Here is a 25651-nt window from a genome sequence, read left to right on the forward strand (position 1 = left end):
CATTGGTGTCTAGAGCCGGGTGCGGGTATTCTACTCATTTGTCTGATAATATAATGCCAGCTTCTTTGAAGAGGGGGAAACTCCAGCCACGGCAGGTTGGAGGGAAGGGCCCATGGGGGCAGAAAAGCATCTGCAGTGGGGACAGGTTACATGGGATGGCGGGAGGGCATGGGAGAAGGTGTTTGGGTTGCTGGGAACCGTCGTGGAGCCTTGAGTCCTGTCCTAGCTTCTCCATTTAATAAGCTGTATTCTAACGTCTCCACACCTTGGGATTCTTGCCGGCAAGAGGAAACTCAGCAGCGACATATTAAAGATCCGTGGGCTCATTATCTGATGAACATTGTGCATCTTGTCTGTGAAATGCCTCCAATTATTTTTTACTAGCTATTCCTGACAAAAGCAGGCTGACACTTTTACAGCCCCGGGTTTCATTTGCAGAAGCACGAAGGAGCAGGGTTTGGGCTGGCTCTGAGAGCCAGCCTGCATGGGAAGGGCTGGCCTGGGCCATTTGTTCAGCGCAGCAAACTTGTTTCATGTCCTTGTTTCGTTTTCATGTTGAAGCCAGGATGACCAAGGTTTGCTCGCTCGCTTCCTTCCTTCCTTCCTTCCTTCCCTTCTTTCTTTCTTTCTTTTCCTTTTCAAAGAAAGGGTGTATTCAGCAACTGCCAATATCGGTTTAGGAACTAGCAGACAGCAATGTCTTTTATCCAAAGGTTTCAAGTCAATGTAGATTAAAAAAAAAAAATAGGTGTCTTTAAATCTCTTTTTGAAGCTGTGTGCTGGAAGCCATGGGAAATTATTATTTTGTTAGGGCTGCATCTCACGCAGGATCTTTCTCTGCAGAAACCAAAACGAATGTGTTTCCAGGGAAGTCCCCGAAAGGGAGAAAAGTGCCACTCAGCACAGACAGCCGCTTTCCATCCTGCCCGTGAAAATAGCACATAACAGCGATTGCAGGGACCTACCCTCCGCCTCCAGCATCTTCTGCCTGTCTATAGTTACTGAGCTCAGAGTAAGAAATAGATGGGAACTAGAAATTCTGGGCAGAAAAACCAGCTAGACCAACGTTGCGACTTGGAAAAGCCTTCAGGATCAGAAAAAGGCAGGCCGAATTCTGGCTCCATTTTAACCTTTTCCAAAGCAGCTTCCTATGGAACAATAGGGCCTAGGAGGGCTCTTTTGAGTCTGAAAAATGCCTGGTCCCTGACCAAAAGCTCTCAGTGGCTCCCTCCCACCTACCCCACCACCTCTCCCTCCTTTTTATTCCATTGCCTTTCGCTTCCCACAGCAGCAGAGTTGCACTGTACCGTCTCCAATGGTTCTCTTAACTTGCAGCTCAGCCAGCTACCTGAAAACGCTGGAAAACCCGTTGTGAACGTTCTAGCTGGATGTAGTGCCCACTGTGGCCCATACGGCAGGCCAACCTGAGCGGGCTGGGCATCAGATAGCTTCTGTTTCTGCGTAGAGTTGTTACCATCCAGAAAAACTCTGTCCATCTCAGGTTAAGCTATGAATGACGGTAGTCATTTAATGTCTTCTCGGCCTTTGTCGACCGACCTGAACAAGTTGCCAAGTTAACGGTTAACTCAGCTTGGAATCTACCAGCAATACCCCATCCCCTCCCCAACACACGCTCAGGCACACACACACACACACACACGCACACACGCTCACACACCACTGAGACACCCATACATGTGCAGGTGAAGCAGGGCCAACTTCTCATCTTTCCGGGGCCAGTTCCTGTGTCTCCCTGTTCTAGGACCTTTCTCCTGGACCCCCCCCTCCCGGGGTATTAGATTCCGCTTTGAGAAGGTGTCTCCCATTACACCCTGCACTGACTTCCATGCCTTGTCGATCTCCCTTAATAGATGATGAGTTTCTTAAGGACACAGATGATCTTTTATTCATGCCAGGCTCCCAGTGCAGTTGCTAAAACAGCAGAGGCTGAGGCAATGGTTTAAATGAGAAACTTAGAAAATGATTTTTGTCATGTCTCTGTTGGATAGTGTTTTTATTGAAGCCACACACACACACACACACACATAGTAAGTAGGATTCAGACTGCCCCTCTGCAGGCTCTCTGAGGTCTTGGTCTTTGTAGAAAATGTGGGAGTCAAGTGCAGGGAAGTCTGTGCACCCGTGATGAGCTGCCTGCTTGATTCAGCTTTCTCCTCTAACCTGTGTTTATCTCGATGGTCTTATTTATATCTGTTTCCTTTTGGTAAAAATACTGGCTTAGAGAGGTGACTGCCTCACACAGCAGGTGACATTTTAAACTGGAGTCTCCCAGATGGCTGTCGCTCAGATGCTGCCCTGTGTGTGGGTATCTGGATAGATGCTCTCTTTCTGAGTCATCTAACTTTGGAGTTTGCACTTTTTTAAGAGTATAATTAAGATAGGTTCCCAGGGATTTAAAAAAAAATCATAATAACCCTGTGAGTAAAGCAGACAGCCTATATGTTGAGGCCCATATAAGGTGGTTTATGGGCAGCTGCCCAAATTGTGAGCAGCATTAAGAGCTATGCAAAACCTACTGAAATGTCAACACGCTTTTGAAAAGAGTCCATTAGGGATGCAAATGTGTGGTTCCCTGATGACGATAAGCACTGGAAAGAAAACAGTGAAACCCATTAGGAGAGTTTGAGAACTGGGCTTTGGAGAGTGGGGAAGACAAGTTTCTGTTAGGGCTGGGCTGTGTCTCCCTGGCCCTCCTCTGCCTTCCCAACCAGCAACTCTAAGGATTTAAATGGCCCTAAAAATCCCTCCTATTTTGGATAAAGCCAATTAACGCATCTGTAAATGGGCCGACTTTGAAATTCCATCCGTGTCAGATAAAATGTGTTGAATAAGATCCAGTCTCTGGATTACAAACCGTGGCGTGTAAAGGATCTGCCAGTGGGTGCTCACTGGGGGCTTTCAATGTGTTTTGGTTTGTTCCTGCAGAAGTTTCTCTTAGAAAGGGTTAATTTCCAATTGAGATGTAATTCTTACCGCATTGTCTCCTGCAGATTCATTCAAGCTAGGAGTGTATATCTGTTGAATACCCTAGTCATCATTTCAGACTTTTCTGGGCAAAATCATCTCATCAGAAAGACACCTTTAGTTTTGGCCATCTGAGTGGGTCGCTTATGACTTCCAGTGATGTTCATCAGAATGGATAAATCGCAGCCTAATTTTTGTGTAATCGCTCTGAATGTGCAAAACAAAAGTGTAATTGATTTTTTCCATCTCTCTTGATCTGAAGGGAATTATATCAATTTCCAGGACGTCATAAAACAAAATATTTAAAGTATGTTTCAAATAATAAAAAAAGTGAACTACTTAACTTAATAAAGATGTGGAATTCATTTATGAAGACAAACACTGGCTGCCGACCAATAGGCCGAAGGCTCTGCCAGAGCTTTGCAGTCCACAGCCTCTCTCAGATGGCCACGCTCTGTCCTGTCACTCCAGGGCTCGCTCCATATTAAGAAAATGAATTCCCTCAGCCGTGCGGGACCCTGAAGTCACTGATGTTTACTTTGTTTTTGAGTGAACAAACAGAAGATCTTTTTCCACTTTCTACCTTATAAGGGAAGCAGTCCGTGACACGTTTAACTGCAGTTTTCTGTCCGTCTTCTTTTAATTAGAGGTTTGCGTGGCATATATCTCTGATGCCTGGGAACTTTCTATTAAAGTTACGGTGTGTGACCCTTCTGGAGAGCTTCCACAATGGAAACTGTGGGCAAAAATGGAAAACACTGAACCAGCCTAAGAACAGTTGACCGTTCCAGCATTGAGCTAAAGCAAAAATCGTAGGCCCTGGACCAAACATGTCCACTTGGCACTTTTGCTTTTATTCTTGTCAAGAGAAACAGCCTCAGGCTCCAGAAAAGCAGACAAATCTGTTAGCCATGCTGTGTAGGAGACTCTGGTGCTCGCTTAGGCTGGGTCGGTCCTCTTAGCTTCTAGGAACTCTTCCTGATGCTGTGGGCATCTTCTCTTCGTCCACGTGGAGCAGCACTCTCCCAGGAGTAGGCACACGTCTCCCAGTGCTCCAGAGAAGTCCAACACTTTACCTCTTGCAGTGCAGAGACCTAGCCGCTGCCGTCAGGGAAGACAGCAGTCTGAGACAGATAGATACCACACGGATCATCGTGGATGACATGCAGGCAAGGCACAGGGCGACTGGGACCCTCTACATTAGAGCTCCCTCGCACTTGAACATCAGAGAAATACTAAGAATGTGATAACTCCGTTGAATCCTAAGGACTGAGTAAGAATTGGTTAACAAAAGAGCAGGTGGCTAAAGATTCCATATACAGGCCAGAGGAGGGAGGTATCAAGGCCCTGGGGTAGGAAAGATACTGGCACATTTTAGGAAATGAATGAAAGCGGGAGGGGGGAACGTGAGACAGAAGTGTAACAAATTAGACCAAGTGAGTGTCAGGCAGGGAAGAGGTAAGCGGGGATAGGCTTTTAGCCTAGCAGGTGAGACGCTGCTGAAAGTGACTGCCTCCCACAGCAGAGTGCCTGGGCTGAGTATCTGGCTCCAGCTCCTGACTCTAAGTTCCTGCTAATGCAGACCACAGGAGGCAGCAGTGATGGCTTAGTTCCTTAGGTTCCTGCCACCTGCATGGGAGACCTGAATGGAGTTCCCGCCTCCCAGCTTCAGACTGGTCCAATCATTTGGGGAATGACCCAGCAGATGGAAACATGCGCACACATTCTCTCTCTGTCTCTGTCTCTCTCACAAATAAATAGTTTTTAAAAAGAAAAATGAGAGCACTTCAAGGATGTTGTCATTTGATTGTGAATGCTACGGGAAGAAAGCTGAGCCTGTTGAGCAGGGATGGGGCATGATCTTTGTTCACGAAGGCCGTTCTGGTTGTAATACAGAGGCTGGGGTGCAGAGGAGCGAAACTAGAGGGAGAAACTGTTGGAAGAAATCAGGTGAGAGAAGACCAAGTTTCGGAGCAGGGTCTTGGCAATGCGAGTGGAGCCACAGGGCTGGTTTCCAAGTCTATCTGGGGGATGAGGTAAATAGAACTTGGTGAATGATTACAAGTACAGCATGAGGAATGTCAAAGTTAATGTGTTCATTCTAATTCACTATTACCAAACACATTTAAGTGGACTTAGGACACTTTCTAGGGAAAAGGAACTGAAGATGGGATACTATCTTAGGGTTCTCCAAAGCAACAAACTAATAGGAGTTATAGGTGGCTAGCTGGCTGGCCGGCTGGCTGGATGGATAGATAGATGGATGCTAGCTAGCTAGAGGTGATCCCAGACTTCATAATGGTTTACCTTATGATTTTTCACCTTTACAATGTTGTAGAAGTATACCCATAGATTCACTATGGTTTTCACTTTCAGTGCTGTAGTCAATAAATTACACAAGCTATTCCACACTTCCTGTAAAGCAGGCTTTGTGTGAGATGATTCTGCCACTCTGCCTAACTGGCTTATGCCAGTGCTTTGAGCACGTTGGAGGTACGCTTGGCTAAGCTATATTTGATAGGCTGGGTATATTAAATGCATTTTGATCTTAGGATACTTTCTATTTATGATGGCTCTACTGGGATGTAACTTCAATGAAAGTGAAGGAACCCACCTACCTATCTTCCTGTCATCTGTTCTAGGGAGTTAATTCACTCGAGATGGAGGTTGACAAGTTCCGTGATCTACCATCCGCCAGGCAGATACCTAGAAAAGCAGGTGGTGTACATTCTGGGTGAGGTCCGGATGCCTCAGAAGCAGCAATGCACTGAATGGTCATTCGCAGATCCAGGTTGGGGGATGAGAGCCCCGTCCTCAGCAGTGGGGCACAGAGAGATTCCCACTTCTCCCCTCATCTGTGTCCTGCCAACAGGGCTCCATCCAAGGACAGCCAGTGAGGCACTGCCCGCTCATGTGTCCCCATGTCTACACAGGCTCTCAATGAGTTGGGTGATGCCCACTTACACTGGGCGAGGCAGACTGCTTTCCTCTGTCCACAAGTTCAGATGCTGTTCTCTTCTGGAAACGCTGTCACAGACATACCCAGGATTCCTGTTTAACCACATATCTGGGCAACTCGTGGATACACACGTGAAATTAACTGTCACATATGCTGAGGATGGCATCATCCGTAGGATTCAAAATAGGGGCTTGGGGATGTCACCTTATTTCTTCAGCAGGTAGACGCAGCATCTACATGGTACTGCTGTCAGTATTTTTCCTTGCAGTTCAGAGACTTGGAAGATTTTTGTGATTCTCTAAGTGCCCAGTTTAAACCCAGACCCAAAGGGTCTGATGCCACCACACTGAAAAGACAGAATTCACTTATTTGGGGACTTTCCTACCTCTCTCAAAAGATGTTATTCTGCTTAATAAACAACTGGCTGTAGTGCACAGAACAATGAAACTGTGATTTCATGTCTACTAAAGCATTATTGTTCCTATAGGAGAGGAAGATACCCCAGCACACACAGTGGGATCCCTGGCTCCTGCCTGAGCATGTTAACTGTGTCCTGCCCTTAGGGCTCTGTTTAAGGATGGCCAGTGAGGCACTGCCCACTCATGTGTCCCCAGTGTTGAGGAAAATCTATGCATGGCTGGTGTGGCTTCCCTGGAACACGCAGCTCTGGATCTAACAGTCGGGGGACTGACCCTAGATTCTATCTGCTTCTATAGTTTCAGGGTTAGAGATGTCCTTGAGGATGGTGGGTGCAGCCACTTCATGTCTTAGGGGAAGAGATGGAAGTCAGAGATACCGAGGACACAGACCAAGGTCACCAGGCAGATGAGTGACTGGGCAGTGGATGACAAACAAAGCCAAACCGCCAAGTGCTCGCTCGCTCGCTCGCTCCATCGTTCTATGATCACATGTCTGTTGACACGTGCTGAGAAAGTACCCTTGGCCCTTTTTATTTATTTATTTATTTATTTATTTATTTTTTTGCAAGTGACTGAATTTCAGGGGGTTCGAGGAGAAACCAGGCTCCGATCACACACCAGGGAAGGGATTTCTTAGGGAATAGTTCCTTCCATGAGCAAGCGTGGTGTGGTGGATGGTCTTTAAATCACTGTCACTCACTTTCCCTTTCTATTTATATTAGGGACTTATTGTCTATAGCTAAAATTGACATTTACTCTGCCCATAACCCTACCACAAATTAAAATCAGACCCCACGTCCCTCTGGGGAAGAGGTTTATTAAGCTTTAGGAAGACATCTGAAATGATACCAAATTACATTTTAAACTTGAAACCCCAAATACCACATTTGTTTGCAAGTAGCAGTAGGACTGTCTGGGGAGTAATTTGGGAAACTGAGCAAGTCTCTCTCTGGCAAAACACAGGGCCACCGGGGAAGGGGAGAGCGCCTGGGAAGAGACACTTTATATATAAAGCCCTGTGTGGCTTTTAGCTAATCGTTTAAACCTAAACAAAATTGTTTGCAGAATGAACTTAAAAGAAAAATCAGCCTTTTAAAACGTCATGCCTTTAAAGAAGAGAGGCAGACATGTCAATTATCCTTACAAATACCCTAAGAAGAGGGCTGAGAGAAATACCAAAATAAAACAGGCCTATGAAAGGGTAGACCCAGGAGGGGAGCGGTGGGCAGCGGGGCAGCAGCAACACCGCCGGCTGGGGTGCCCACGCGCCCTGTGGGGGTGCCTGGGCTCCACTCCCAGCCCCCACTCCACCCCAGCTTCCTGCGGATGCACACCCCGGAAGGCAGGAAGTGATGGCTTAAAAAGTTGTGTTCCTGCCACCCACGTGGGACACCCAGATGGAATTCTCAGCTCCTAACTTGACCTGCCCTAGCCCTGGCTGTTCTGGGCATTTGGGAAGCAGACCAGTAGATGGAAGATCTCTATTTCTGTCTCTCTGCTGTTCAAATGTACAAAATAAGTAAACACATTTTTTTTTTAAAGGGTAAACCTGCAATCCAAGGTTTGAGACCAGGAGGTTTTCTGTCATTTTGGCCTCTAAGCGTGTAGATGGCTGCAGGTGTTTGTGGGGAGTGAGCATGTATGTGGACATAGATAGCGTGGCTGTCATCGCGATCTTGGGACCCAGCACCACCACCAGCTCCTTCCACAGGGAAGCCACAACCAGCACTTTCATGCTTACATGTCTGTCCACAAGTAGTCTGGAAAATAGCAAAGCCTTGTTGAAAAGCCTTCTGAGACCCTTGGATGCAAAGTGCAGAGTAAATGCCAAGTATCATTATTATGAATTTTATTGCTACTATTTTCCTAAGTGTTTCAGATTAATATCAGTTGAGCTTTGTGATAAGTGCTCTTGCAAAGTGAGAGAACTTGAAAGGTGGCTCAGGGAAGCTTGCACTAAGTAGGATGCACAGTTTCCTAGAAACTCCACCCTTCTCCCACACCCCTTGCCCAAGTCACAATGATTTGACAGCCCCTAGAAATCAGGATAATGTTTCAAATTTTCGTGGCCCTTAGAGAAGATCCTTGTCATGATGTGTCATTGGGGTACAGCTGCTGGGAAATGAGAGGTGATGTGCAATGAGATAACTTCATTAAGTCATTCAACAACCCTCCATGAGCCTCTACTCTGTGCCAGCCTCAGTGTTCCCAAATTCTCCTTCGTCTAGGGAGGAGATTGGTACATGCTTTGCGAAGTTATAACAGGGACCATCCTGGCCTGAAGACCAGAGCAGTTTTCCCCGAGAAGATAATGGTGGCCACACTGGGACTCACAATACAGAAAGAGCCACATGCATCCCTTGTGGAGGCTGGATGCTTCCCGGGGTCTTCCTCCAATGCTTCACCCCCCAACTTAGAACCATTTAAGCTTGAACTTGTGTTTCTATTTTTATGTGTTTATCATATCAGGAAATCTTTAGCTGGTCAGGGTTATCATTCTTTTTAAGATTTTATTTATTTACATCATTTGAAAAGGAGGGAGAATGGAAAGAAGTTGGGGGATCCTCCATTCAGTAGTTCACTCTCCCAAAATGCCTGCAACAGCCCGGACTGGGCCAGGCTGAAGTCAGGGGGCTGGACCTCAATCCGGGTGTTGCACGTGAGTCCCGAAGCCCAGTACTGCAGCCATCACCTGCCGCCTCCCAGCAGGAGGCTGGAATCGGGAGTAAAGCACAAAACCCTGTGATATGGGATGTAAGGGTTCCAAGTGGTATCTTTTTTTCCTTTTAAAAATTTATTTATTTGAAAGAGTTACAGAGAGAGAGAGAGATCGCCCATCTGCTGCTTTACCCCCAAGGTGGCTACAAGAGCCAGGGCTGGGCCAGGCCAAAGCCAAGAGCAAAGACTTCATCTTTGTGGGTGCAGAGGCCCAAGCACTTGGGCCATCTTCTGCTGCTTTCCCTTTCCCATGCACATTAGCAGGGAGCTGGATTGGAAGTGGAGCAGCTGGGATATGAACTGGTGCTCATATGGGCTGCGGGCGTCATAGGCAGCAGCTTAACCCACTACAGGACAACACCAGCCCTGCCAGGTGGTAGCTTAACCACTGCAGGATATGCACTGCCCCGATTTAGTATTTTTAAATGATACTAGTCAGAATTCTGTTTTCTACATGAATCGTCTCTTGATCATCTTCCAAGGGCCAAGCACACTCAGAATATTTTCTCAAACCATCCTCTACCAAACCTGTGACCTGGGCATTGTGGCCACATAGTTTTTGTTAATGAGAAAGCAGAGATAAATGTCCTGCCCAGTTCACACATCATTGGTCTGTGGCAGAGACAGGAGGCAGCCCAAGCCCATACCTTGTCAGCCACACAAAGCTGCTGTATTGGATTTTCTGGTTCCTGATGGCAACCGACACTACCTCCATCCTTTCTGACAGCCACTCTGACTGGAATAAGGGAAAATGATAGGTCTAATTCAGGCCTGAGAGAGATCTGCCAGGTCCTTCTCCCAAAAACCAGGCCAGAAGGGGGCAAGCATACTGTTTTAGAAGCCTGCTAAGAGGAATTCCAAACCCTCAGCGCACGTGTTATTGTTTCTCGTGACTGGGTGTTGGGAGATATTCTTTGCCAACTGAAGTCCCGTGTGCCTGCCGCGGATCCACGATGATTGTGCTTCAGTTGGACTGGAAAGGACTGCTCATGCGGCCAGCACTGTGGCGCAGTGGGTTAAGGTTAAGCCTGTGCCTGTGGCACTGGCAGCGCCCAGCAGAACGCTGCTCTGAGTCCCGGCTGCTCCACTTCCCACCCAGCTCCCTGCTAATGTGCCTGGGAAAGCAGTGGAACATGACGCCAATGCCGGAAATGCGGGAAACAAAGATGGACCTCGGGGCTCCTGGCTTCAGTCTGGCCCGCCTCAGGTCGCTGCAGCTTTCTGGGGGATGAACCAGCAGGTGGAAGCTGGCTTTCCCTCCATCCTCCCTCCCTCCCTCCCCCCCGCCTCCCCCCTCCATCCTGCCTTTCAAATAAATAAATATTTACAAAAGAGAAGGTAACTGGCGACTATTCTCTGAATCTAGAAATCTAGAAACATTCAGATTATTGTCACTTCCCAGTCTTCTCTGTTGTCTCTTGCATTGACTCAAGAATTCTTATTTATTCATTTGAAAGGCAGAGGTTGAGAGAGAAAGAGAGATCTTCTATCTATTGTTGGTTCACTCCCCCCAGATGCCTGCAACAGCCAAGGCTGGAACTCGGTCTGGGTCTCCTTGGTGGGTGTCAGGGAACCAGCTATTTGAGCCATCCCCTGGTGCCACCCAGAGTGTGCATTAATAGGGAGCTGGACCTGAAGCCAGGGTTTCCAAAATGGGATGCTGCAGTACCAAGCAGAGACTCAACCACTGCGCCCATTGGCTAAAGAATTCTTGATTCCTTTCCTTTTCCTGGAGGTCTTTCCTGCTGTCCTGTGCATCTGTAGAACTTTTCCCAGTGCTCATGTCTTCGCCTCCCAGTCCTGGCCCTCTCGTGCTGTCTGGCCCTTGCTTGCCTAGGCTTTCTTTAGGCTGTGACACTCATCCCGTGGGTTCTCTTACTCGATATGTATGGGAGTGGCCGCTGTTGAGTTTGCAGCTCACATTTGGGACGACGTAGTGAGAGGTGTGCAAAGCCTCGTGCCACACTGCCTGTTTCCTTGTGCTTCCTTGGAGAACAAATGAAGCCCACAGCACTGCTGGTACTTGGTCGTTAGGAAGGCACGGACAATTCATAAAGTTCATGGGAAGTAGATTTAAAAGAGGAGTTCATTTTGAAGCCAAAAAAAGTGAAATTTGCACATCATTTTTCATAATATGCATTTCCATGAACTTCTTGAAGGCCCTCACATGCATGAATTTCAGAATTTTTTGCACCAAAATGAATTAACCTTTCCATTTCATTTTTTTCCATGAGCATCTTGAAGACCCTCCTATGCATAAATTTCAATTTTGTTTGCACCAAAATGTACCAATCGTTTCCTTTCTCCCTGAGCTTTCTGCAGCGCCCTCATAGAGCTTGGGAAATCAGGCTTTGTGCAGCCCAGGGCTGCGCCGTCTGTGTGCAGAGTCACAGCTGCCAAGAGCCACTCCCTCTGGACCTCAGACACATCCCCTCCCCTGCCGGCGGATCAGGGGAGCTAATAAATCCTAGCACCACCCCCTAAAGAGCTGAAACAACCCTGGCGAGCGACGGGGTGGAAGGTGTCATAAATTTCATGTCCCAGGAGGGAGATTTGGAAAGTGCCTCAAGATTCAAGCAGAGGTCCAAGGAAGGCGTGAGCGGGGGCATCGTAGCAAGGAGCCTTACAGACTGCACATCGTGAACAAAGGCTGCCCGGTGCATCCAACAGGTCCTCTGCTCTTGCCAAAGTCCCCCGCAGCCGGAGCTACGGAGGAGCTTGCAGAATGCCAGTGTCTTTTTGGATCCGAGGTGATGTGAAGAGTGTGCTGCAGGTGATGCCGCCACAAAGTACCCCTGTTAAACATGACAACCAGCGAGCGAAAAGGCCAGGAGGAACTGAAACAGCATGGCCGACTTAGAGCTTGGGGTGGGGCTGGGGCCTCGCCATGCTCTCTCGAAGCGCGGGGAGCGCTCTGCCCCTGCACACTAGCCGGGCAAGTGCCGGCGAATGTGTTCATGAATTATTCATGTGTGGCAAATGAAGGCGATCCCATGTGAATGGCCAGGCTCATAATCAGAGGGTACTAATTTGTCCTTAGGAAGCAAGGAGGAAGCTTACTAACAACTCACAGCAGGAAGAGATTCTATGGAGCCATGTGCATCTCCCTAGACAGGTGTGTGTCGCTTCTCCGACCAGAGTTCAGAATCCTCTTGGACTTTCTGCTTTTTGACCTGCATTTACTTGCCTCGTCTAAGTGTAACTTGATGAATAATTGATGCATCTGAGAAGTTATTGGCCGATTGAAAAGCCGTCTCTTCGTGTCTCTCTAGCTGACCCATGCCAAAACCAAACTGTTCATGCCTTTAGGGTCTTTTATAAAAGATCTTTATAACGAGCCTTTAGCTTTTTACAAGGAAACAAAGATCACATTTCAAGGACGGATTTTTTATTTTTATAATAGAAACCAATCCAGCCGTGTTTTTGGTTAGCTTAAATGAATCAGGCTGACTGAATGACTAATTCAGATTAATGATGCAGAAATCAGTTTTTGGGGGTGGAGAGAGAGAGAGACTTTGATTGATTTAGTCATCTTAACAGAATGGCCATAAATTCAGATCTCTCTCCTTCCTTCCTTCCTTCCTTCCTTCCTTCCTTCCTTCCTTCCTTCCTTCCTTCCTTCCTTCTCTCTCTCTCTCTCTCTCTCTCTCTCTCTCTCTTTCTCTCTTTCTCAAACACTTGCAAGCTCTAGTAAGCACCCCTTCCACCTGCGTGCGTGCAGCGTGTACGCTGCAAAGCTGAGTAATGACTCCGGCAGGATGCAGCTCTCTTGGCCGTATGACTTTTTAGTACTGCTCTTGGCTTTCTCGTAGACAGGCATTCATTTAAAGAATAAGAGGTTGATGTTGCCAAGACATCAGATACTGCATCTATAAAAGAAGGCGTCTCTCGTATAAATCTGATACAAAGGAGGGCCAAATTTACCTTGTGTGGTAAATCGAACTTCCGACACCCCTCGTGATAACGAGTCCACAAGTGCCCTTGTCAGTACTGATCAGTCTCTGCAAAGCAGAAATGCGATGCTTAGCTGACCGTGGTGGGGGTGGAACTGGTACCTCGGTGCACAGAGCTCTGAGAACTATCAAGTGCAACCTTATTGCAGGGCACGCATCCAACTTTTAGAACATTCTACAGATTGGAGACAGATGAGTGTTCCTGAATTATTCTTGGCCTTTTCTTCTGCAATACCTAAACCATAGTTTCAAATTGAATTCATTTCATTGATACAGAAACAAATTGGTCTAGAACACATCTGAAAGCTTGAGTTTAATTCAAGGGACATGGTAAAAAGTACAGGTTACCTTGGGTTAACTATTTATGCTTTTCTTTGTTTTTCTTTATTTATTTAATTGAAAGGCAGAGTTATAGAGAGACACAGGCAGAGGCAGAGAGAGAGGTCTTCCATCTGCTGGTTCACTCCCCAAGTGGCTGCAATGGCCGGAGCTGTGCCAATCCAAAGCCAGGAACCCAGAAGCTTCTTCTGGGTCTCCCATGTGGGTACAGGGGCCCAAAGGCTTGGGCTGTCTGCCACTGTTTTCCCAGGCCATAGCAGAGAGCTGGATCGGAAATGTGCAGCTGGGACTCGAACTGGCGCCCATATGGGATGCTGGCACTGCAGGCGGTGGCTTTACATGCTATGCCACAGTGCCAGTCCCCTCATTTATGCTTTTCAAGGACAAAAATGGGTTACACGCAGCTGTTAATGTAAACTAGAGTTTCACTTATGAGAAGTAAGCCAATTAAATTTTTAGCAAAGATAATTTGCTGAACTCTGATCTGGCAATATGCATCGTTATTCAGAGAGTTCCATGATATCTATGTTTTCATTAACTCAATAAATATTTATCACACACCTAATAGATACCATGCACTTTCTTGTGGTCCAGAAGTATCTACTATAGTAGACAAAGCAGGCACGGTCTCTGTTTATGAAATGTATTGCCTAATTGGAAGCAAAGACATTTTTTAAAATCACTCAAAATCATTGACAAGGAGTGGGTGTCTGGTGCGGCGGTTAAGATGTTGCTTGGGATGCCTGCAGCCCATTTCGGAATGCTGAGTTCAAGTCCCAGCTCGGCTTCCAATTCAGCTTCCTGCTCATGTGCACCCTGGGAGGCAGCAGATCATACTTCAGGTGGTTGGGTCCCTGCCTCCAGTGTGCAAGACCCAGACTGAGTTCCCAAACTGTTGGGGACTGAACCAGCAGGTGGAATAGCTCTTCGTCTTTCAAATAAAATGAAAATAAACAAATATGGCCTCATAAAAAAAGTGGATGAATTATAATCAGGAGATTCAGATAGTAAATTCCAACAGAGCACAGAACATACCTAAGTTGTCACCAGTTCTCACCAATTGGAAGCTTAGGAAGGAAGTATTATGCAAGGAAGCTACATAATCAAGCCAGTCTTCCCCCTCTGAATGAGACTGCAGAATCTGACACTTAGTAGGTGCTCATTATCTGCGAGGATTGACTGAGTCATCCACTGACTACATAGTGGCAAATGTTACTGGGGAAAATGCAGGGAGATGGGACTGCCAGGAAAGAAGGAAGGTCTACAGGCTGGTGCGTGGAGCCCGAGGCCGGAGCTGCGGAAGGCCTTGGAGCCTTGGCCTCTGGCATCCCCTGGAGATGGGCTTCCTGGAGTTGGTGCTGAGCCCCGAGGCAATGCTGGTTGACACTGACTGTTTCACTAGGTCCTCCGGACTAGCTGAGAGTAAGACAGGGAACAGGGTACAGACTCAAAGGCAGCGTTCACTCCCTGGACCCCTCCCCACTGCCACTCCCCATATCCCTGTCGTCAAAAGAAAAGTTGAAGGGACACAGTTGTTGCAGGGGAATGTCCAGTCTTTCCCGGAGGCCCCCTCTTGGGTCTAGGAAAACGAGGAGAGTGTGCATTTTCACTGAAGCTGCTGGTGTTTTCCTGCCTTTTCCAGGGCCACATATTCTTTGTCTCATTTGTTCAGAGGGGAGATACTGTCATTGCTGTCTCTGTTTGGGGGCTTGGCGATGAGACTTGGTTCAGGGAGTGAGCTCATTCAGAAAAAAAATAAAATAAAAAAGATAGCGGTAATAGGATATCATTTTAAATACGAGTCAGACAGCTTTCTTGTTTCCCTAATTATTGCTTCTGTTGGCTTGTTGTCATTGTTTTCAGGAAAAACAAAGTACCGGGGATGGAGCTCTGGGGAACTGGTTTGGTTCCACTTGAGGAAGTATTTTCCAGGGCCCTTTCTGAGAAATACTGTGAAGTCATCTTGCAATTCTCTAAAGTAGGGGGTGAGAGAGGTCTGTTTGCCTCCGTAGAAGGATTGCTGGTGTAGTTGATGGGTTTTTAAAGAAATATCTGATCTGTGCAGGGCAGGCTGACTTCGATTGTAGCTCCTACACTAAGGCTGAGGACTGGTGTTCTTTAAGGTCTTAGGCTTAAGCCACAATTTATTAATTGAAGTATATAGATTAAGTAATTATTATTAATTGAAGCATATAGATGAATCTGTTGTTTGAGCCATGCTTTGGAAGAATAATAGCAGAAGCAATAACTGATTTTTATTTACTCTATTCAATATATTGAACATGTGGTCATTCTTTCATGCCAGGAAGCAAGTTTTTCTATGACTCCCCTTTTGTAGTTGAAGAAACAAGGCACAGAGAGGCCAAGTCACTTGTTGGAGGTCACACAGCTTGCTAAGCTACAGAGTTCAGCTTCCAACCCAAGATGCCTGACTCGTGAGCCCACATCCTTCAGTGTCCAGTTTTCCAGTGGAATCATTACCTGTGGGAGACACTGAGTAGGTCATCTTCCCACTTCACCATCCACTCCATTGTCCTGATAATTTGCTATCTGTACCAAAACAGACGTTTTCAAATTCCGCTTCGGCAAGGAGTGAGTGGGGAAGCCTGCAGCCCTACGAGCTGCTGCCTCTGCAGATTTCGGAGTTCGTGTTCCCTTCTTCTTTATTGTGGTCTCCCCACCCCAGGCAAAAGCGTGGGCCAACCTGGACCACAGTGCTTGACTCAAAGAGTGCCCAGAAGTGTGCATTTCTTGTCCCAAGCAAATAGAAGCACCGTGGGCAACAAACAGTCTCTCCCTAGTGTGTGTGCGCGCGAAATTATGTTCCAGTTAAGTGAGAAGCAAGTGTGAGCCCGTGGGAGGCAAAGTCCTTTTTCCTCGACCTCTCTTACTTTTTAGGAGCACCCTCTATGTGGGGCTCAGTTGTCTTTCAGCTATGTCTTGGTATTAAGAATTGAATGCTAGACGGGCTCAACTTGGTTCAGTGTAGACAAGTCCTATGGGTCAGATGCTGGGTTAGACGCTGTGGCTGGCGTCGTCACGGTGGAACTTGAAACCCAGCTAGAGTAGGAAGGTCCAGTGGCTGTGTCAGAGGCTGGGATCCGAACGTTAGAGCTTCAGTCGGATTCGTCTCTCCCTCCGAGCCAGGAATTCTCTTCTGAGCAAAGTGGAATTGGAAGTGCGAGTTTAGGGCGGAGAGTTTGGTGCAGTAGTTAAGGTGCTGCTTGGGACTCCCAAATCCCATCTCAGAGTGCCTGGGTGGAGCCCTGGCTCTGCTCCCAATTCCAGCTTCCTGCTCATGTGCACCCTGGCAGACAGCAGGTGATGGCTCAAGTACTTGGGTTCCTGCCACTCTCGTGGGGGACCTGATTTAGGTTCCCGATTCTTGGATTCAACCTGGCCCAGTGCCAGCTATTGAGGGCCGTCAGGGAGTGAACCAGAGGATAGAAGAATCTTTTTGTCTCTTCCTTTCAAATAAACACAATTTTAAAAAATATTTTCATGTGAGTTTATTTTGTTGTAAACATTTTTAAATCTATATATAACCTTTTTCATAGTATGCATTTTCTATGTATCATAGGAAAACTTCTTTTACACCAACATAAATCCATACTTTTCATTCTACTTCTCAGCGAGTTTCTGAAGGCCCCTCACAGCAGTGGCACCTGGAGCCCTGTTCCCTGCCCGCTGTGTTCTTGCTCTAAGCTTTTTGATTTAAATGCTGTCTTCCCTCCACCCCGTCCTTCTGTTGCTGTTCCTTATCCACTCCGTACTTTCCCACGTTTGCACTCCGCATTCAGTGGTGCAGTGTTCGCCCTCTTCCCTTTGCTTCTCCACGTTCCTGGTCTCGCTGTCTGTCCCGACAGTTTCACAGAGAATCGGAGAGTCCAGGGCTCCTTAGAAGACCTGGGAAAGGAGAGGAGTCTGCAGAGAGGCCCTCTCCAGCCCTCCGAGCCAACGCACTGGCCCGGAGCTCCTTGAAGACAGCCAGGTGTGCCCAGGGGCAAGGAAGACAGGCAGACAGTACCGGCTGTACAGACACCCCAGGACTGGAAAACATCCTTGAGGGGGTGGGCTGGGCCAGGGCATGAAATTGCTTGCTAGGCTACCTATCGCTCCATTCAGGACAGCGAACACACAGCCTGTCATCCTTGACATTTTAATTGAAAGAAAAGCTTACAGAGATTTCGGCTGTAAGCAGTGTGTTTGTACAAGTGTACAAAGAGGAGTAATCTGTCAGGTTGGGAGATTTTTTTATGCTGCAGGCCTGCGTTTGGTAATTGAACAATTCAACATGCGCTCACACATCGTACCTTGTTTCATGCCTCAGTAGTTTTTAGTAGAAATACTTTACCCAGAGGCATCTGGGTATTAAAGAGGAGCCCCCGCCTGCTCACGTGTGCAGTTGCGAGCTCAGGGCAGCAAGCCTGCACTGGGAGGGCTGGTGGGGCTTTGTTTGCACAACCTGACTGCCATGTGCCGTCCTATTTTCAGGGTCTCACTGATGTGCTGCTTGGGAAATTTTTTTTTTTAAGGGAGAATCATGATTTCACATGGATGAGTGATTTCTCGTGTTAGCAATATTACAGAATTTTACTACTTCGTGAAACCAGGGAGCAGTGTGAATATCAAAGGAAATGGACCGTGAATTTATTTCAGCATAAAAAGTCAATAATTAGTCGTGGGGGCCGTCCAGGTGTGACGGAGGAAGCCGGGGCTCCCCAGCTGAGCACAAGCCCTGTTGCCCTCCGTGACCTGTGTGGCCATGGACAAATTTAAATGTTTCTGGATTCATTCACACCTGAGTAACATCGGAATAAGATGACCGGCCTACCATATTGCACTATTTCAAAAAAGTATGAAAATTCTTTGAAATAATTGGAGCATTGTTTAAGTGCAAAATAATGAATTTGATACAAGTATAATGTAGTAAATAATAGTTATTATTTCAATTCTCATTTTATATACACAAAGGAATTAGACAATTCGTGCGGTTGTTGTAATCCTCTTAGTTCAGCGGTAGGCGTATTCTGGATAAGTGGTTGGTTCTTGGGTCTAGCTGCAGAGAACACTGCTCCGGCTATTCCTGTCCATGCCTACTGATGATTAGGCACAGAGCCTAGTTCTGGCTTGCTCACTGTTCCTTCCCGTCCCTCTTTCCCTCTCTCCCTTCTTTCCTCTCTCTCTCTCTCTCTCTCTCTCTCTCTCTCTCTCTCTCCCCTTCCTTCTTTCAAGCCCAAGCAAGAAGCCAAGAAAAGTCTACCAGTTTGATAGCTAGGGTTTGGAGGAATAATTTCTAGACTCTATTTGTAAAACAATAACCTCAGAATTCTTCAGAATCCAAACATACAAGGATCTCAAATAACGTATCCAGTTCTCACTGGTCTGATTAGTATCATTAGGATATTAGTGTTGCAATCCCAAGGGACCCCTGTACCTTGAAAGGCTTTCTTAATTCATGAGGAAATACTTGGTATTTTAAAGTCGGGTAGACCTATGCATGGTGTGGAGATAGCCAGTCTAACAAGGACATTGAAACAGATGAGCCATACCCTTCCCTCAGCTCCTCTGTGCAGCTGGGAGTTTCCATCACTGGGGGAAGGATAAAAACTTGCTTTACATTTAATTACGTTTACATTTCCATTCGCATCGTCATTAGGTCGTCTAATTGATTTCTTTACAACAAGAACACATCAATAGGAAGTGATCACCCAGGTTATTTCTGAGCTGTCAGATAACATAACAAAAAAGAAGCGTGCTCAGTTGCGTTTGCTGTGCCGGGCCCTGCTTCTCCCTGCCTGTGCTCTGTGTGCCTATCACATCTGTCTGCATGAGCGCATAGACGGAGGCGAGAAGGGTGAGCAGCTGGGCCCGCATGCACAGACAACACCTGTGCGCTCCCTGAATCTTTCCCCGTAAGTTAGGGAGCTCAGCGCATCGACGTTGGGCTTTGCGGAACTGACTTCCACCAAGCCTTGTATGCACTGACATACAACTATTTTCTTTTCTATAAAGCTCCCAAACTAAACATGGAGACTAGAGAATTTAAAGCGAACACAGTGTGTCAACTGAGCCACACTCCCTACCCTCTGATTTGAGGGGTCTGCCTGGGGTTGAGACAGGCGTTGGGACGTGGTGAAGTCACCACCATGGTAAGAGTTTGGAGCTGTTGGCTAACAGGCCTTCCCAGGTTCTGCTGGTCCTTGCTTTTAATCCATATTTTGAAGGTTCCCAGGGCACACGTCAAGAAATACCCATAGTCCTTCATTTGCTTGTGAGAAAACACATCAGTTATAAAGGACTTGCTTTAGCGGATCTGTGTACCGGTTCATGCACATCCTATTAATAAGACAGGGTGCTACGGGGTACCCTGGGGAACCTCAGTAGAAAGGCTTTATAGTCTCGTACCTACGCTCTCCTAAGCATAGAAACCCGGGCTAATTTATGACGAATCCTGCGGTGTGTGTGGCTGTGGTAGTTCAAGTTCCAAATGCGTTCCCCGGGAAAAAGAGTGGGGAAGTTCATCTTCATGGGAATCCTAACAGCAGCGATGGAAGAACGTGCTGGTCGTCTTCCTCCCCCGCTGCCTCCCCCAGCTCCCCAGGACTGTCCCCTGGGAGACCACCGGACTCCAATGCAGCAGCCCTTGCTGCCTCTCCAGCGGGGCCCTGGGCAGGCTGCTGCGTGCAGCGCGGGAGGGCGTTGGCGGACGCCTGGTGTCGTGGATCACAGCCCCGCCTGGCTCTTAGCACGAAGAAGCCTTCTTTCCGCTTTTTCTTTAGCAAATGGGCTAATTCTGGAACTGTGAGCTTCTCTCGTGACATCCAGAGTCAAATCGTTTAATGGGGCTGACTGGGAGATCCTGAGAGGTTTCTGTTTGTTTGTTTCTGTTTTGTTTGTTGTTAAGTCTTTCATTTAACGGGTTGACCTTTACACAGCTCCCCCGAGCGCGAGAGCATCAGGAGACTGAGAACTCAGCCAGGGAGGTCACTTGTTTGCAATTTTTAATAAACACAAATAATTCCTGTTTTCCCTCGGCACATTCCTTGGCTCGGCAAATCAATTTGAGATCCTTACATTTCTTTCTTGCTTTTTGTAAATGGAAGCCAACACTGAGGCCTCCCCTGAGGCGAGCTTGCCCAAGTGCTACAGGTCAGCTCCAGCTCAGGGTCTCTGTGCAATGGCCTAACACCTCGAGGCATTGTGAAATCAGACTTTGGGAACAGGGGTCAGGCTCTGGACTTGCCCCGAGAAAGGCCCGCGGCAATGCTGCAGTGACCTGGCTGCCTCGCTTTGTGCTCTGTGGTTTTATTCATTCACAATGGAGAACGATGACGCCCACGTGGATTTCTGTTGGGAATTCATGAATGAAGCTTGCTCTGCAAATCCACAGTAAATCCACAGCAAAGCACGGCAGGCTTCCAGGCAGAGGCGCAGGAGAGTGTGGAGCGGGGACTAAACAAATGTGCACGGATCTCAGGCTGCCCAGGACGTCATCACAAAGTCCCTTTCTGTGGAAGTGGGGGAGTCGGAGATTTACTGGCCGGTTTCTCCTGAACGTTAGGTAGATAACAGGGGTCAGGAAGTGAAGTGGAATTTGATGTATTAGCTAGGAAGCGGCAGAGGAAACTAGGCTTGTATTTTATTTGTTATTATTTCCCTAATGTCCTCAATTACGCAGCTCTCCCATCAGTGGGTCTGATGTGCGGCACACATGATGCTGGTGTCCCCGCTGGGGCTGGGTGCTGGCTGGCGACACGGGCTCAGGTCACCAGGGATAACGTCTGTGTTTGTTTTGCTTTGTTCCCAGGCCTGTCCCAGGCTCTCTGTCTTCTTTGCTACACCTCCACAACAGACAGAGACAGCCCATGCCCGCCTCCATGCCCGGGACCCTGCCCAACCCTACGATGCCTGGCTCTTCTGCCGTCTTAATGCCAGTAAGTACTCATGTTTCTCATTGCCTCTTCCTGCGTGCGCTGAGGCTCGCCACTCTAGAGAGAGGACGGGAAAAACCGAGACCTACGCTGACTGCAGAGAGTGGAGAGTGGAGCCGTGGGCCGGTCTGCTCCGGGGGCCCTGTTGGCTGTCCCCAGGCAACGGCTCGCTGGCTTCTGCCCTTCTGTGCCCTGCTGGAAGGCACAATCCCATCTTGCTGTTGTGTCCCGTGAGCTGCGCCACCCAGGGAACGGAATTTGGGGGGGAGACTGTGTTTTCTGCTGTGTTACTCAATCCTCTGTATCTGCTATTCAACCAATTGCAAATTGAAATGTTTTCAAAAATTGCAACTGTACGGAGCACATAGACTGTTTTGATCGTTATTCCTAAACGAAACAGCATTAACGACTACCTGTATAACATGTATGCGTGTTTGGTATAAAATGATCGTGATATCATTTAAAGTGTAGGAGAGGACTGTGTAGGTCGTGTGCAAATACTTTGCTATTTTCTCTAAGGGACTTGAGCATCCATAGATTTTTGGTATCTGAGTGGCCTCCTGGAACCAATCCCCACAAGTCCCAAGGAACAATTGTACTGCAAGTTCCTCAGCTTGGGTTCTGTGCCGTGTCCTTACATTGCCAGTGAGTGCTCAAACCACATCTCAGAGGCATAATTAATAGAACGATAGTGATCGTGTGTAATAGCTGCCACCATATATTCGAGCATATCATGTTCTGTGAATCCTGCTAGCAGCATAAATCAAGCACTTAGCCCAATACCTGAAACCCTCCTACGGGTAAGTCTATTGCTGCCCCTGTTCTTGGAGTGAAGAACCTAAGGCAAGCTTCGTGCTTGGCTGAAAGGCACAGCTGCAGAGTCCTGAACCCAGGAGTTTTGGCTCCAGAGCCCTACTTCTAGGCCACAACACTATTTGTACCTTTTCTAATTTCAATCTCACAGCACGTCCATGAGAAAGCATTGTTCCCATTTTATAGATGACGAAACTGAGGCACAGAGAGGCTGCATAACTTAAGCAAGGTTACAGAGCTAGGACGTGGGGAAGTCGGGATTTGAATCCTTGCAGTCTGGATGCCCAGTCTCCACTCATACTTGTCGCTCCCCCTCTTCGTGGAGGAACAACACAGGACCCTGCACTGTTCTTTTGTCTGCTTGGCCCTTCCCGGGTTTGCTGCTGGTTCTTCCCGGGTTGGCTACCGACCCTTCCACCTCCGTGGAAGGGCAGTTACCCCTAGCCACTTTCCCCACTTCTGCGGGGGAGTGGCATACCGCCGGCCGGCTCTCTCTGGGGCTGCACAGGTGTTCCCCTTAGATGTTCCTTCAGATAGATGTTCCTGATGCATGTTGTCTCTCTCCTCCTTTATAGTCCTCTTCCACCAATCCCAACTCTGCTACCCACACGCCGAGTACGCTGCTCTCCTCCAATCAGGAGCAGGTCCTGCAGCTTGTCAAGTTGGTGAGAGGCAGCTGGGTAGAAGCTGTTTGCTCCTCTCCCAGCGCCATATTGTGGGAGAGCAGATGCATAGAATAAGTCTTAATTCCAGTAACTTAGTCTAATCCGAGTTGCTCCCAGTTGCTCCCCACAATACTGACTGCATTCACTGCCTTCCTTTGAACACAACAGAGCAACCAAGAAGCAGGAAGCCTTGCTCTCCGGCCACATGGTCTCTTCCCTGTGCCTCATCCTTGTCCTCCCTCTCATGGTGCTTTGTTGAAGATGGCTGGTGCCTGTGCTATTCCCAGGGCCACAGGATTTCTCGGAAGACCAAGAGAGGCCTCCTGACAGCTGAATCGGAGCCTCGCACAGCCTTGTAAGCAAGGCCCTGCAGAGCGTTTTCACATTTTAAGAAGTTGCCGACATCTTCAGAAGTCGCCGACATGACTTTGTTTCATTCTCGCAGTGAAAGCAGGACGCATTGGTAGCCCCGTCTAGCGGCTGAGAAGTGAGCAGGGAGACGTGGAAGGGGGCTGTCTCATGTCCCGCAGCTCACGAGAGATGCACTCGCATGTCGACTCACGTGAGCAGGAGCTCAGATGGCCCCTGGTTGAGCAGTGGGCTCGATTGTCTAAGTGTAGGCAGGGAAAGGGGCTTGGTGGGCTCAGTGTAGAGAAATGGACCTGCCCACTCTTCATACTGAGTGGCCCACGTTAGAAACAGTTTTTGTGACCTTGAACTCGAGACAAATTGAGCTGACTGGCTTCCCAGGCAGTGCTCACCCTAGACCCCTTTTAGATAAGGGAAGATAGCACCAGCAATACAATATCTCAGGTTGTCTTCAGCCTGGCTACTCTGGTCTGCATTCAGACTCCAAGTCCCTCTTGTCCAAAACTAGCTTCCTTTCAGAACTTCTAAGCATTGTTCCAAAAATCAGCACTGTAGAGACCTCTGTTCCCGTTTGTCTAAGCTCAGTGCTGTTCCCAAGAATGGAGTTGGGATACTTGGGCTGAAAAGACCCAGAGAAAGATACCCGGTGCCTTTCCACTGCTTCATCTCGGCACAAACTTGACCTCCTGCTGAAGCTTCAGAACAGAGGCGTAGGTTCAAGTGCATGGTCAAGAACCACTGTGGACAGGGATGTCACCCTCGCAGGAGTCTCCAGATCAGTGTCAGGAATGCGTACAGAAGCCGTGACAATAGATGTCAGTCTAGAGCAGCGAGTCTCAACGGCGGTGATTTTGTCTGTCAGGGGTATTTGAGCAACACCTGCGGACAGGGTTCATTGTCAAAGCTGGGGTAGGAGAGAGAAGTGGACTGGCTTCTGGCGGGCTGTTTGACATCCTGCAGTGCTCAGGTCAGCCCCCACAGCAAGGGATCTGCTTGGCCCAAAATGTCAATAGTGCTGAGGTTGAGAAGCCCTGGTCTTGGGCATTACTAATGTTACTGCAATCGGAAGCCTTCCAGGTCCTAGAAATCAACCTGGGCCTTTCTGTTCTTGTTATCATGTCACTGTCACTCGCTCCTGTGCTGTAACTCTGGTATGGCAAGCATGCCCGAGCCTGTGCCCCAGATTCCTACTCTGGGAAACCAGGACTCCCTGGGTACAGAAGGTGAGTCTGTCTTTAGGAGAGCCTTAGGGGGCGGGCCACGCGTGCTGCCAGGCCACATGATCCATCCCGCATGCGTTTGTTAGCACCTTGTGTGTGATGTGGGCGCTGTAAGAACTGGAGGAAACTTACCTTCAAGGAGTTCCGCCCACAAGTTGTGACGTTGTCTTGAAACGCAAGTGCTTCAGCGATTTGGGAACAGGAGTGCCCGTTTATCATTACAAAACTCCATCAGCGGCCAGCGCCTTGGCTCAATAGGCTAATCCTCCACCTAGCGGCACCGGCACACCAGGTTCTAGTCCTGGTCGGGGCGCCGGATTCTGTCCCAGTTGCCCCTCTTCCAGGCCAGCTCTCTGCTATGGCCTGGGAGTGCAGTGGAGGATGGCCCAAGTACTTGAGCCCTGCACCCCATGGGAGACCAGGAGAAGCACCTGGCTCCTGGCTTCAGATCAGCGTGGTGCGCCGGCCGCAGCGCGCCAGCCACGGCAGCCATTGGAGGGTGAACCAACGGCAAAAAGGAAGACCTTTCTCTCTGTCTCTCTCTCTCTCTGTCCACTCTGCCTGTCAAAAAAAAACCCACCAACCAACCAACCAACCAACCAAACAAACAAAAAAACTCCATCAGCTGCACACATTCCAGCTCCTGTTTCTTTCTTTCTTTTCTTTTTTTTTTTTTTTTTTTTTGACAGGCAGAGTGGACAGTGAGAGAGAGAGAGAGAGAGACAGAGAGAAAGGTCTTCCTTTATCCTTTACCGTTGGTTCACCCTCCAATGGCCGCTGTGGCCGGCGCACCGGGCTGATCCGAAGCCAGGAGCCAGGTGCTTCCCCTGGTCTCCTATGCGGGTGCAGGGCCCAAGCACTTGGCCCAAGCACTTGGGCCATCCTCCACTGCTTTCCTGGGCCATAGCAGAGAGCTGGACTGGAAGAGGGGCAACTGAGACAGAATCCGGCGCCCCGACCAGGACTAGAATCCAGTGTGCCGGGGCCACAGGTGGAGGATTAGCCTATTGAGCCACGGTGCTGGCGCAGCTCCTGTTTCTAATATGTGAAAAAGAAGAAATCCTTGGCCTGCGTGTTTCCCCTTCAGTGCTGGGTGTTGCTCAGAATACCCAAAACCACGCCCATCTTCTGCCTCTTAATTGTAGTCCTCTTGGTAAAGTCGAGCCCACTGTGCACACAGAGCCTTGTTAGTGCAAAACAGCAAGTAGTTGTTTGAAGAGGCTTTGGCTGGCACTCTATAAATCAGTAATCATTAAGATGGCCAAGGCATTTTTTTT

General features: G+C 48.2%; 1 protein-coding gene across 9 annotated transcripts in view; it reads left to right on the forward strand.

The window, feature by feature from the left end:
- The window catches only part of CREB5 (cAMP responsive element binding protein 5), a 430789-nt gene that overhangs the window by 296572 nt on the left and 108566 nt on the right, over positions 1-25651 (forward strand). For all 9 annotated transcript variants that reach the window (XM_051853248.2, XM_051853254.2, XM_051853251.2 and 6 more), the window contains one exon: positions 21184-21310. In XM_051853248.2, coding sequence (XP_051709208.1) covers positions 21184-21310 — 127 coding nt within the window. The remainder of the gene's footprint in view (positions 1-21183; positions 21311-25651) is intronic.

Source organism: Oryctolagus cuniculus, chromosome 16 (assembly GCF_964237555.1).
Source record: "Oryctolagus cuniculus chromosome 16, mOryCun1.1, whole genome shotgun sequence".
NCBI lineage: Eukaryota > Metazoa > Chordata > Mammalia > Lagomorpha > Leporidae > Oryctolagus > Oryctolagus cuniculus.